At 35.5% G+C, this 12,956-nt stretch overlaps 3 protein-coding genes across 4 annotated transcripts; 1 reads left to right on the top strand and 2 right to left on the bottom strand.

Annotated features, from left to right (window-relative positions):
• Window positions 1-163: 163 nt before the first annotated feature.
• Window positions 164-712, bottom strand: LOC133293642 (uncharacterized). The gene is made up of 2 exons (XM_061492232.1): window positions 526-712; window positions 164-477 (listed from the first exon to the last, which is right to left on the bottom strand). Exons 1-2 carry the CDS (start codon window positions 710-712, stop codon window positions 164-166), a joined length of 501 nt encoding a protein of 166 aa, XP_061348216.1.
• Window positions 713-1,846: 1,134 nt separating this feature from the next.
• On the bottom strand, window positions 1,847-2,683 carry LOC133293641 (uncharacterized). Its single transcript, XM_061492231.1, has one exon. The coding sequence runs from the start codon at window positions 2,681-2,683 to the stop codon at window positions 1,847-1,849; it is 837 nt and encodes a 278-aa protein (XP_061348215.1).
• A 3,080-nt stretch (window positions 2,684-5,763) lies between these two features.
• LOC133293693 (protein TPX2-like) lies at window positions 5,764-12,777 on the top strand. 2 transcript variants are annotated; one of them, XM_061492299.1, is made up of 17 exons: window positions 5,764-5,935; window positions 6,197-6,355; window positions 7,778-7,919; window positions 8,294-8,399; window positions 9,115-9,165; window positions 9,517-9,614; window positions 9,704-9,779; window positions 9,869-9,931; window positions 10,085-10,171; window positions 10,370-10,428; window positions 10,517-10,595; window positions 11,634-11,699; window positions 11,791-11,853; window positions 12,055-12,132; window positions 12,224-12,268; window positions 12,433-12,509; window positions 12,609-12,777. In XM_061492299.1, exons 1-17 carry the CDS (start codon window positions 5,764-5,766, stop codon window positions 12,625-12,627), a joined length of 1,440 nt encoding a protein of 479 aa, XP_061348283.1. In that variant the 3' UTR covers window positions 12,628-12,777. The 2 variants fall into 2 exon arrangements, with proteins under 2 accessions (XP_061348283.1, XP_061348284.1); XM_061492300.1 differs by lacking the exons at window positions 12,055-12,132; window positions 12,224-12,268.
• The last annotated feature ends 179 nt before the right edge of the window (window positions 12,778-12,956 follow it).

The following is a 12,956-nucleotide window of genomic DNA, read 5'->3' as shown; positions in this document are numbered from 1 at the left end:
AATTAGCAGGAGAAAGGCAGATGAGAATGAGGTTGTGATCAGAACAGGTTCTAGGCAAGGTTCAGATGACAGCTTCTTCAAAAGCATTCCTCCAACTAACATTGGCAACAACCCTATCTAGCCTTTTAAACACCTTCTCAAGGTGAGCAAACTTCGGCTCTTTCTAGGTGAAAAAAGGCCCAGAATTGCCCAGGTCCATCAGATTGCAATCATCCAGAACATCTGCAAAATCAGAACATCTACCGAAGTCTACAGGGGCTCTACCTTTCTTCTCCTCTGCTGAAAGAATCTCATTAAAATCCCCCGCAACCAGCCAAGGTTCAGAGTACATCTGATGCCAACTACGCAACACTTCCCACAGCTTCTTCTTTCTCTCAACTCTTGGATTAGCATACACGACAGAAAAAATGAAAGGGGAATTATTGGGTTTAGATAATCTAACCAAAATTGCTTGAGAGGTTTTATCCACAAGCTCCACTGTGTATTCAGAATGGTTTCATAGAATCCAAATATCCCCAGAGAAACCTACTGCATCCTCTATAATGTAGTTCACATACCCCAAATTTTGAATTACCTTTTGAGCACGAATTCCACTCACTCTTGGTTTTAAGAGGACAACAACCTCCACCTTGTGACTTCTAACTAGAGTTTTCATGATGCCTTTGAGTTTTGCCTTCGCAGCACCACGACAATTCCAGATAAGCACATTCATTTAAAAGGTTGGGATGTTTGGTGGGAGGCCAACAATCCACCATCCTCTGACTTGTTCTGACTCCCAAAGCTAGAGCTTTTCTTCTCCAGTAAGACTGGTTTGTTCATCTAAATTTGACGTGGATCTCCTAGAAGGGGTAATCCCCTGTTCTTTCCACCCCCTTTAAATTTGTTTTCCTTGCCATCATTCCCAGATGAAAAATGGGGCAGGGGCTCTCTTGAAAGATTCATAGCCGAAATCACCTCATTAAGGATCATCTCGTCCTGCTCCTTCGGAGTTGATCTCATCGTGTGTAACATATCCTTCTCTTCTCTCTTTTTTATTAAGATTTCCGTTGGAGGGCTTGGACAATTATCCTGGGCTGGCTTCAGAATAGGGCCATCTCCAATTATGGCTTCTTTGCTAAGGCTTATTGGGCCTTGTGATTTTTTATTTTTGCTAATGGGCCCTTTCGGTCCTAACTTCGATTGCCTAGAATGAGTCTTCTGCGATGCAGAGATTCTATGTTTGTTAGCCGAAGGCTCTTTTACCCCTTTTGTGTATATCACACTGCCCAATGCACTGCTCTTTCCTGTGCCCTCTGTTGCGTCAGGGTGGGATGTCAACTCCTTGGGACCAACCAAGATCTGTACTGCTGACTTCTGAACCACATGATCTTCCTGCATGTCTGAATCTGTCAGAACAGCAAAGCGGGAGTTTAGAGTCGGATTTGCATCGCCGGCGGGAAGGTCTTCCTTTCGAGTTCTTCCCATTGTTGGCGTTGGCATAGGACATGAGATTTCTTCAACCTTCGAGTTAGTACCTCCCTTCAACTTGCGTCCTCTTTGGTTTCTTTGGACAACCATCCATGAGCCAAAGGCTCTATCCGTCTGTTTTTGCTCTGAGGTTGGTGCTCCCCTTTTCTTCCTTTTCCACCTATTGTGCTTTTTCGACTTGCATGGTCTTGGTCTCTCCCCCATTACAATGTTCTTGCTTGTGTCCGTACCGCCCACATCCAAAGCAAATAAGGTGCAATTCCTCATAAGCTACTTGGAATTCTCTTTTCATTACCTGGAAACTGGGAATGAACGTCTTTCTGAGATCCACTTCTATGCATAGTCTTGCATACTTTGTTTTCTCTATAAGCTCGCCATCTCATCTTTCGTTTTTCCTCAAGGAATTTTGATCTACTTTTAGGGTTCTACCCAACAGATTGCCTATTCTCCATAAGTGCTGGGATGTATAGATTTCTAGAGGAAGCCCAGGGATGTGTACCCTTACTGCCATTCTCTTCACCTGCTCATCATAGGGGTCAAACATGGGCCTCCAACGTTGAACTATCACGTAATGCCCAAAGATTATCCAGAGGCCCTCATGGAGGACATGGTGATAGTCCTTATCTTCCATAAATTTAAAGAGAATATATACATTGTCCAGATCAATGGTTTCAAATCTTCCCACTAGATTCCATATTCTCATAAGTCTTGTAATCAGTAGCCGGTTGCTAATTTTCTTTCCCATAAGTTTCACTATGATTGCTTTCCTCCACTTCTTGCAGTTTTCTCTGTGTTGTCTTGCAGAGAGATAGTAGACTGGGCATAGAGGGTTGGCTCGCTCCGCTGGGGTTTCATCCTCCAATTCCTCTGCTTCTTCTTCCTCTCTTCTGAGGGTTGTCATTAAGTCTTCCTCATCACTATATACGTCATTCCCCTCTCCATTTAGTTGTAGGACAACATCTTTATATGAGACCATTTTCCTTCCTGTTCCTCCAGAGCTCCTGGGTTTCTTGTTGTTCTCTTTTTGGTGCTTAGAATTTTCTGTTTCCTCAATGGTATTTTTTTCCAGCATCTCGTCGTCCATGGAGCTATCTTCATGGATGTTTTCTTTTGCTTTCTTTACACTTCTCTCTAAAAGATCTTCCTTCTCCCTCCTCGGTTTTGGTCTTCCTTGTTCTGACGAAGGTTCGGGCCAGAAGCTAGGCAGCAGCGTCATTTTTTATTCAATATTTGATTAGTTGGAACAATTTTATTGCTTAAACTGCAATGTAATCCATGATGCAAATTTTTTTTTAACAAATTTTTTTAATTTTGTTTACCAAAATTAAATTTCATAAAAAATATAAAAGACATAGAAAATTAACATGGAGGACCTCTTAAACTAATAGGAGTAAAACAACCACGATCTCAATAATTTCAAGTACAAATTAACCCAATTTACACAACTCCAATCACACAATAGAAATTGCTACTTCAACCTAATCTTTTAGGTCTAAAAATCCAAATATCCCAAGACAATTGCTCCCCTATTGTTAACTCACAATAGCTAAAAATAATATCGATTGAAGAAAAACCACCTTGCTAGTACTTCTCAAAAAGAATAAAAGGTGACACTTCAAATCATATTTTAAACTAAGTGCGATGCTCTACAAAAATCCCTCTTAGAAGTATCTTTTTCGATTAATAGAAGTCTTGTATATATAAATAACTTGTTGACCCATCCTCTTTTCGTATCATCATCTATAAAAACTTGGAGCTTATCTTGATATTCAAAATGTTCTTGTCAAAACTGTAACCTTATCTTAATATCCTCTTTCTTTAAATATCTTTTGAATTCAAAATCCATTCCTGTCAACCCAGCAATAGATTACTTGTTAGCTTCCAATTGTTTTGAACCTTTATCTTCATTCTTTTAACCTTTAAGTGTTTGACTTGGTCCTTCCTAATCATTGCTGTAGTAGAAATTTAAACTTGATGCACACTTAAAAAATAGCAACATCAATCATTATGCTTTCAATTGTTTGATAGTATCAAAACAACCCAATGCAATATCCGACACTTAAATTGTTCATTTAGGAACTAGAGTCATTAATAAAAAATTTCAAATCTAAATGGTTATTAGCCTATTCAATTAAATAATGGAAACTCTTAATGTATAAAAAAAATGCTCTTAATAACATCTGGTTAAATTTAATGGAGAAAAATAAAGCTTGTTTAAATCAAACTCCAATGCGATCTGTTTATAGCTAGTGTTGTTAAAACTCACTCAATCTGATCGGATTGGTTGAACAAGAATCTGAATCCCTAATTGGTCCGATTCATTTAATTAATCAGTTATACATACAACTCGGTTAAGAATCAGTAAAACAATTAAAAATTGAGTTTAATGGATGCTAACCCAGTATTAATTTTTTGATTGACCTGATTTTTGAAAATGATGACAATATTCCATCATAATTGTGCTCTTAGAATTCAAACCTAGCACCTAAAGAAAGGAAAATGAAATACTAACCACTAAGTTAAATTATTATTATATTTATATATTTATTATAAGTTTTATAAAAGTTATGTTGTAAGAAAGTGACTGTGTAATGTTATAGAGATTCGTTTTACATGTCGTAATTTTTTATTTTTTATTTTTCAAAAAGTGTGAACCCCACAGAATGTTGTGTGTAGAAAAATTTGTTATGTCATGTTAAATGATAAATGCAAATCCTATTTATTATATATTTTTACATAAATTTAATTTAAACGATGAATAATTTACTAATACAATACTTTCATCGATTCAAGTTTAATAACACTGCGCCTGATTACGAACAAAATGCAATTTGATGGAACGCGAAAGCCAAAAACGAGGAGGCGCCGAAATTGCAGAGTCATCGACAGGGTCTCGCGGCCCGAAACACCCGCCAAAGATTTATGTTAATCTTTATTCTAATCCTAATATTCAAACGTAATGTCACCCCACCAGTAGCACATCGTCGACAAAACAAATGGAATTCTCCATCTTCTATTCGTCTGTCACCCACTTTATTATCTTCAAATTTCTAGCACCCATCACCATAAATCGGAACAAATGTTTGGTGCTACTGCAGCACCAAAGATTCAGTACATTTCACCAATAAAAATATTACATGTTAGCTAAAGTTTTATTTTCTCTGACTCGTATAATGTATAATGCTCTCATTGGTGAGATGCACTGAATCTTAGTGTAACAGTAGCACCAAAAATTTATTCCATAAGTCGGTACTATAAAACTACCCATTATAAATTCAAATTTTGGATCCTTACTCACTCGTTACACACTTTGAGCTTGCAGTTACAAAAAGAATAAATAAATAATAAAATTGAAAAAATAAATAAAAAATAAAAAAGCTGCTTGTGCTCCCCGCTTTGTTTCCTGCTTCCGAGTTCCAAGTAAAAGAATGGTAACTTCCTCTTCAAGACGCACAAAAAATATTTGCTTTTTAAAAAACTAAATAATTGTATTTAAAATTGGGATAGAATATTGTGACACCCAAGTTATTTTACACTCATGTGACACCCAGTCAATCTCACCGTTAGATCGCTTATGTTGATCCAACGGTTATATTTATTTCCATCTTTGTATGGTCATGATTTCCCAAATTTAAAGTAAAAGCCTTAAATATGGAAAATCATAACCATACAAAGATAGAAATAAATATAAAATATTAAATTTGAGAAATCATGACCATACAAAGATGAAAATAAATATAACCGTTAGATCAACATAAGCGATCTAACGATGAGATTGACTGGGTGTCACATGGGTGTAACATAACTTGGGTGTCACAGTATCCTATCCTTTTAAAATTATTGGTAGAGACAAAACCTTCTTATTCAAGTAAAAATAGAGTCAAAACCCATTGAAGAAATTCAAAAAAATTAAAAAAGTTAAGAAAAAAATTGCCGTTTAAATCAAGAGATTAATATTTTTCATTTAAAATAATTTTATCTTTTACAAATATATAAATATATATAATGCTCTTGTATTTTTTTTCTCTATTCTTTTCATGTTATCCCACATGAATCTCCTGTATAAAAAAAAAAAATTATATGCACGGATATTAATCCCTTAAATCAAAACCCCTCAAAACAAAACCCAACTCAAAACTCAGTAGCAGCTATCTATAGCGCAACAGTAACAGGTTCTTCATTGTTCGGATCAGATTCGGAGCTCCATAACCCGCATTGTTACTCACTCTCCACCTACTCACTGACACTGTTAGATAGATAGATACAGAGAGAGAGATTATGACGATGACAATGATGATGGAAGAAGACGAAGGCGAAAAAATAGAGCATGTGTTTGTTGCTCATGAAATTGATCTGGATTACGAGTTTGATGCAGCTCGCTTCTTCGATTTCACTCGACCAGAGACTCTTGCTGAAGCTAACCAAGCCGAACTTTGGTTTCAAAACGTCGCCAGCTACCCTCCTTCTCGTCAGTTTTCTTCTTTTTCTAATATATATATATATGAAGCATTTTGTTTCTTCGATCTTCGTTCGCAGCATTCTTCGTAACTGCTTACTTTAAACCTTCTTTTTCCCCATTTACTTTCGTGTGTTAGTTCCTGAAGTTACTTCGGTCTGTGCTAGCTGAGACCAACGCAATTTTTTTTTCATGAATTATTATTATTATTATTATTAATATTTATTTTTTTGCTGAAATCACGCAAATTTTGCTATTATTTCTCTGCTTCAGCTTTTGTAACAAAGCTGGTGGTGAGAAAGGGTTTTCTCTTGGACGATGTTAGCAACTCAACAAAACCCGAGCATCTGGAATGCACGAGTAATGTAGATGATGAAGAATCTCGTGTTCCTTTGGGGATGGAATTTTCCAACACGGTTTTTGACAATAATGGTATGCGTCAACAATATTACTTCATACAATGTCGTTCCCTTGTTCAGTTGAATACGTTCTACTATCCTGCTACTCTCATTGTCAATGAAGTACACTAAAACAACGTTGAAATCAACTTGCTATCTTATATTCATGTATTCTATTTACCTTGCCGCCGCTTCCACTTGCCTGAATTATTGATTTTTATTTGCGCCTTAGTTGACCGGATTGATCTGTAATGACTTATTATACTATTTAATGTACATTCCTAGTTGTTTTTATCAGTGTTAAAAAAATGCATGGATATTTGAAATCTTTTCTTTTTTTTGGGTATTGGTAACTTGTTTATGTACATCTTCCCCTTTAGCTGTAGGGTCCCTCTGGTGGTAAGGTAATCATGGGGTCCTTGATTAATTGTTTGGGCTGTGCATTGAGGTGTTTCCATGTTTTTAAGTTTTAACTGATAGTTAAAGTTGATCCAATTAAAAGTTATGATCATTGATAGTGGACATGTTTTCTCTACACGCTGTTGAAGGGGAGAGCAAAAATGTGCTAGCCTTGGATTTATATCAGACTTAGGATAATTTTGAAATTATCCCACTCACAGGTTTCATTCCAATGCTTCCCAATTAACTGCAACAGTGATTTGTACTCAGTACAAATGCCTATTCCTCTCTCTGGAAGCAATTTATTTTAATTGGTCCAAATGAAGAAAAATAATGCGGCACTAAACTGGGAAATTTTTTATGTAATGGGCTTTTATCATAATACAGATCCAAGCTTTCTATACTCGATGAAAACTTTGAAAGTTTCAGATACACTTTCAGTACTGTTTTACAGATATAGTTAGAAAGGCCATGACTCTTGGCTCTTTGAAAATGCCTTCTACTTTATAATTGTTAGGTTCGAAAGCTCTTGGTGGAAAGGTCTCTTGCTTGCTCGGCGGAATTCTACAAAAGGATTGTATGAAGCCATTGCAAGAACCTGTGGCTAATAAATCTGATAACAGGATGTGTCAGTAAATTTGTTTACTGGCTTATGTGAATCCAAGCATCAATTGATTAATTTCCCAATTTCAACTTTGCAATCATCGATTTCTTTCTTTAAAAAGTAGGGACAATGCATGAGCCCACTTGTGCTGATATTTAATTTAATTATGAAGAATGTTGGTGGAAGGGATCAAAATCCTTACCACTTAGTAATAGAAACTCTAATACTATTTCAAGAACTAACTCTCTCAAAAGTTTAAGTTGTTAGGTGGAAGCACTTGAGTGGTTTCATGTCTTTAACGCATGATAATATTCATGACACTGCTTGTGTTATTTATAATATTGTGTGTTTACATTTCTCTTCTGCTCTCTCTATGTATCTTCCTCTGTCCCTTCCCATCTATCTCAACTTGTTTATTCTCCTTTTGTTTGACATGTATGTGTCTTTTTGTAGGACTTACCTTTGGAAGTAAGACAATCAGTGACAGTTTGAGTTCTAAGGTCAAATCTGCTGTGCCAAAGAGTTCAACATTAATGAAACCTACAGCTAGTCAGTTGGCTAAGAAAAATCGTCCCGCCCAAAATGTTGGTTCAAGGTGATTACTGGAATTACTTGAAGTTCAAGAGGCATGAACTCTTTTTTTTTTTTTTTTAGGGTGTGTTTGGGAAGAGGGGGGGGGGGGGGGGTAATAGTACCGGTATAGCACTGTGGCTCTGTTAATTGCCATTGCTTTTGAAGTGTACCATACCATTGCATTCTTCTACAGTATCTGTTTGTTCAATGGGGTATGTCAATTTAAATTCCCGCTAACTTGGGTGGGTATTTTGTTCTTTATGAAGTGATGATTATCTTTTTTAATAAGTGCGGCTGTAGGAGTATTATTACATTTGTTCCTTTAGCATTTTTTTTTTCTCCTGGCTCTGAAACCCCCCCCGCATAACCTTATATCTACAACTCTTTCATTCTCAGATTTCAGAAGCTACCAACTCAGAATGAAAGGAATTTTTCTCTCTCTTCTGGGGTTGAAAGTCAAGCTGCCAAGAGGCAAAAATTAGAGGGTGGTCTCTTGTTCAAGGTCTGCAAATCATTTGAATATGCTGCTTTTATATTTGTTTGTTTGGAGCTATTAGATATATGCAGATATATGCCAGAGATTGATCACAAAAAAAAAAACTACTCCCCGTTAAACCCGACTAGCGAGTGTGGGGTGGAGGTAATTCTTGTATGCAGCCTTACCCTTGCATAATTGCAAAGAGGCTGTTTCTTGTATTTGAACTCATAACCTTTCAGTCATGAAAGAATAGCTTTACCAGTGCTCTAGTTCACCAAGAAAATCACTCCCCGTAAAACTCGACTAGCGAGTGTGGGGTGGAGGTAATCCTTGTACGCAGCCTCACCCTTGCATAATTGCAAAGATGGTGTTTCCTGAATTTGAATACATGACCTTTCAGTCATGAAAGAACAACTTTATCACTGCTCCGATTCGCCTCCTTAATGCTATAAAATTTTGTCCAGCTCCTATAGCCAATAATGAATTTCATAACTTTGTGTTACATTTTGTATGCATCAGAAATTCTCTCAGGAACTCTGTGAGAGCTTAGTTGGTACTATTCATGGGTAAAGTGTACAATACATTAGTTGAATTATATTTAGTTCCCCGTGTTTGGGGAGGTAGTGCAGAAGTTCTTGAACCATGGACTAGGAATTCAAATGGGGCTTAAGGAATATTGACATCACATTTATTTTTCGACAGGGCATTTGAAATGCTTACTGTGTCTCCTCTGTGACAGGTCACCGATGTGAAGCCGGAAACTAACTTTTTCCACAAGGCACCTATGAGGGTATGAATCCTAATGTAGAATGCATAAATCTTCCCTTGGTAAAAGTAGATTGGACAATTTGTCAAGACTCTCTTCATATGAATTGCATGGTGCTCCTATTTTTGTCCCATATATGTTATTCCCTAGAAATTATAAAATTCAATTTTTTTATTTTTTTTGAGTTTTCCTGGTATAACACTATTGTTGAGTGGAAATTTGTTAATTATTTGTTAAGGGTATCCTTTAGTAAGTACCTAAACTGCAAATGGGAAGTGCAAGAGTGTTTTGCATGTTTAGGGAAAGGGGCTTGTTTCTTGAGGGGCAGGGAAGAGGTTTACATGATGCGCTGTATACATTTGTATGTTCTTGCAGGCTGTCACTGTTGAACAAAACTCTACATATTCCAAGCTGAGGCTTACTATTCCTAGAGAGCCTGACCTTAAAACAGCACATAGAGCACAAAGATTAAGGTTTATGGTTGTGGATACCTAGTGTTTGCCGAAATTTTGATGATGAATTTCCTTCATAATAGACATTGAGTAATATTTGTATTTTACAGACCCAAAAATGTTGCAGAGGCAGAGCATGTGACAGTGGCTGCCTCCAGATTCAAAGCACGGCCATTAAATAGAAGAGTTAGTACTTGCTGTAGTTATAATTGCTTTTGTTTGGTTAATTTTGGTGCACTTTTGCCATCATCTCTCTAATTATGTTCATAATGTAGATTCTTGATACTCCTTCATTGCCACTTCCCAAAAGGAGCACTCCACAGTTGCCAGAATTTCAAGTACGCTCGAGTTTTGATACTTGCTTTTGCAGTTCACCCAGTTTTTCCACCATTCCTTTATAAAAGAAAAGAACTGAACTAACAAGTAATCTGGAAAACAAGTTTTTTCTGCACTATTTTATCTTGAAGCTCAGGTGTTTAATATCCACTCAGGAATTTCACCTGAAGACTTTGGAGAGGGCCATGCAACGCACATCTGCTACTTCATCATCTTCACTTCACTGCAATGATTCTGATAAGGTTATTTTAGGTCATACAATTTTAAGTAGTAACATTCATGTATCTCTAGTTCTTTACAGCATCACGTATTGTCATTTGATGTTCTTACACCCAGTCTATAGGAGAAACATTAGTTATGAATGTTTTATGATTGATTTGCATTTTCTTGTTTTATTTTAGATATGATTAGTCTTTCAGAAATCAGTTATCTTGTTGCAGGGTTGGGACAAGTATACTGCTGTTTCTGCTCTAGAAAATAGAATCAAGGATTTGAGAAGGTAAGAAATGCCATGATAGTGCTCATTCTGACTTTGTCAATTCATGAAACAATGATACTAACTACAAAAAAACTGTCTCTTTCCATAGGCCTACTGCCATTGGTGCATCAAAGTATGATGGATCGGGTTTTATGCATAATTTTAAAGCTCAGCCTCTTAATAAGAAGGTAATGAGACATTAATGATAAATCTTGTTAAAATATATGGAAAGCACTTGTTACCAAGGAATAAACTATGAACTTGAATTATATAGTTCCGAATGGTGGATGAGTTATAATTTTAAAATTTCTTACTAAAATTGTATTTTCTCCATTTAAATTAGTTTATACAATGTCTTTAGACTTAAATGAAAACATGTAACAAAACTCGCATCGACAATGTAGTGTTTTTATCATGAAATGTTTTGTAATTATCTCATTCATTAATAGGATAACATTCAATCTTAGATATATCATTATCAAACTGATTTATTCTAGCAAGTATTCGTATTCCAGACAAATTAACTTGAATATCACGTAGAAAGACAATTGCTGTGGGATTGTCTAGACCAAAATTTTCGTTATAAATATATAATTACAAAGTTCCTTTCTCAAAATTTGTATCTGGGCTTCGGTGTTTGTTAGCATATAAAAACACAATGTAAGACGGAATTTAATAATAAAAGAAGCAATATACATTTACCAGCCAGTTTTACTTGAGATGAAGTTGAATGTAAAAAAATGCTGTATTTTATATAACTTTGTGGGATTTAATAGTATTTTCAATTTCACTTTTCATTCTTTTAAATTTTTTACCTTAAATTTTATTTCAAAAACACTACCGTAAATAAGTCTGTAGAAGAGAAGAGATTTTGTTTTTATGAATTATGATTCAGTCCAGGATTTGCATGAAATTATTTGGAAACACAGTATCAAGAAAACTTTTGTGCAAAGCTCAAATTTTTGTTCACAACCCTAAATAAGTAAAAAATTGTGAATGAAAGTATAATGTGTTACGAGGTAACTATTTAGTGTATAGGAACAGTAATATGTATGAGAGTAGTTTGGCCTTTGAAAAAAGTCTAAGAGAAGTCTGATGTTGGGAAGAATTCTTTCGGATTCTTCATGTTCCCCCTTCTATCTGTAATTATTTTATTTAGTTTTATCTTTCATTCCTTTTGTTTATTTGGACTGCTGTATTTGCAACTCCAAAATGTCTGAATGCAGATACTTTCAAGTAAAGGAGATATTGGTGTTTTCCAGAACAGGAAGCAGGAAACAACAGTGCGAATGGTGAGGCAGTGTTTCATCTGTTTTCTCGTTTCTTGATTCTTTTCGAATTTTTTTTTTTGATTGATATTGCACCTTGCTTCAATTCATATAGGAATTTGATTTACACGCAGAAAAAGGGGTTCAGCATAACCCACCAATTGAACTCTTTAGCCAGGTGAATTTTGTGCTTTTCCTTTTATTCTTGGGATACCATTTTTTCTTCCTTGATGCAATTTCTTGAATTAACTCCAGAGCCTTGCAAGGCAATTTAAGTGTTTTTGCATTGTAACCTCCTTGCTTCAATCAGTATTGTTATTTTCCGTAGAGATATTTAATTTCCACAACTCTCAGTCATTCTACTCTCTTGAAATGTTAGTTGTCTCTGACATCTGAAGGCCAGCCAAATAATGGATCTCATTTGAATATGCCTCAGCATTCCGAGATACACACAAAGGTTTACCCAAATTTTGAATTACATGTAATGATCTTGGATTATTTTTCTTTTCTCTTAGCTTTGTATTGAGTTATTTGTTTCTTGGTGCAAGGACTCAAAAGAAAATATATCAAATTCTTTTCATCCGGACCAAGAGGTAATATATTAAGTTTAGCAGTGTCTGAAGAACATGACTCCTGTTGAGCTTATGCTTTTCGTATATTTTTTAATTATTTTTAAAATTTGAAAGCTATATTTCTATTCTTTAGTGATTCATCATAAATGGTTAATTTCGTCATCTAGCTGACACAAATGATGTAGGAGAAGGCTTTTATGTTTGGGGCAAAACAAATTCATCGTGTGAATGGCGCTGGCATCAGTTTGATGAGTGCAAGGAGGTATGTGCATTTGAAACCTTTGAAGCACAGTACTGCTTCTCTTTTAAAAGAAAAAAATTGATTGTTTATGTATTCGACTTTCTAACTGAAATGATCCAGGAACTTGGGCATTCGGTGACAATGAATGAGGGAAAATGTGCAACCCATCAAACTTGAATTTTTGCTGCTAACATCTTTTTTCGGATGATAGATGGTTCTTTTATTGTATACAGAATCTTAGATATTTTTTAGAAATTAACATATCTAGGTGCATAGGTTGTATCTTCTATAACAGCCCCTGATAATAATAAATCAAAAAAATCAGTTAAGGCCAGTCTTGCTTTGCCCTTAAGCTCATCTTCCGCTTTTTATGGCATTAATACCTAATTTATCTACAGAATGGTTTCAGTACATATTTTAGCATTTTCATATTGAAGAACAAATTATAAAATCGTGATGTTATTAGTA

Source organism: Gastrolobium bilobum, unplaced genomic scaffold (assembly GCF_033153095.1).
Source record: "Gastrolobium bilobum isolate Gb01-03AN ecotype WA unplaced genomic scaffold, APGP_CSIRO_Gbil_v1 utg762, whole genome shotgun sequence".
Classification (NCBI taxonomy): domain Eukaryota; kingdom Viridiplantae; phylum Streptophyta; class Magnoliopsida; order Fabales; family Fabaceae; genus Gastrolobium; species Gastrolobium bilobum.
Note: the sequence above shows the minus strand (reverse complement) of the source record. Positions and strands in the feature narration are given on the sequence as shown.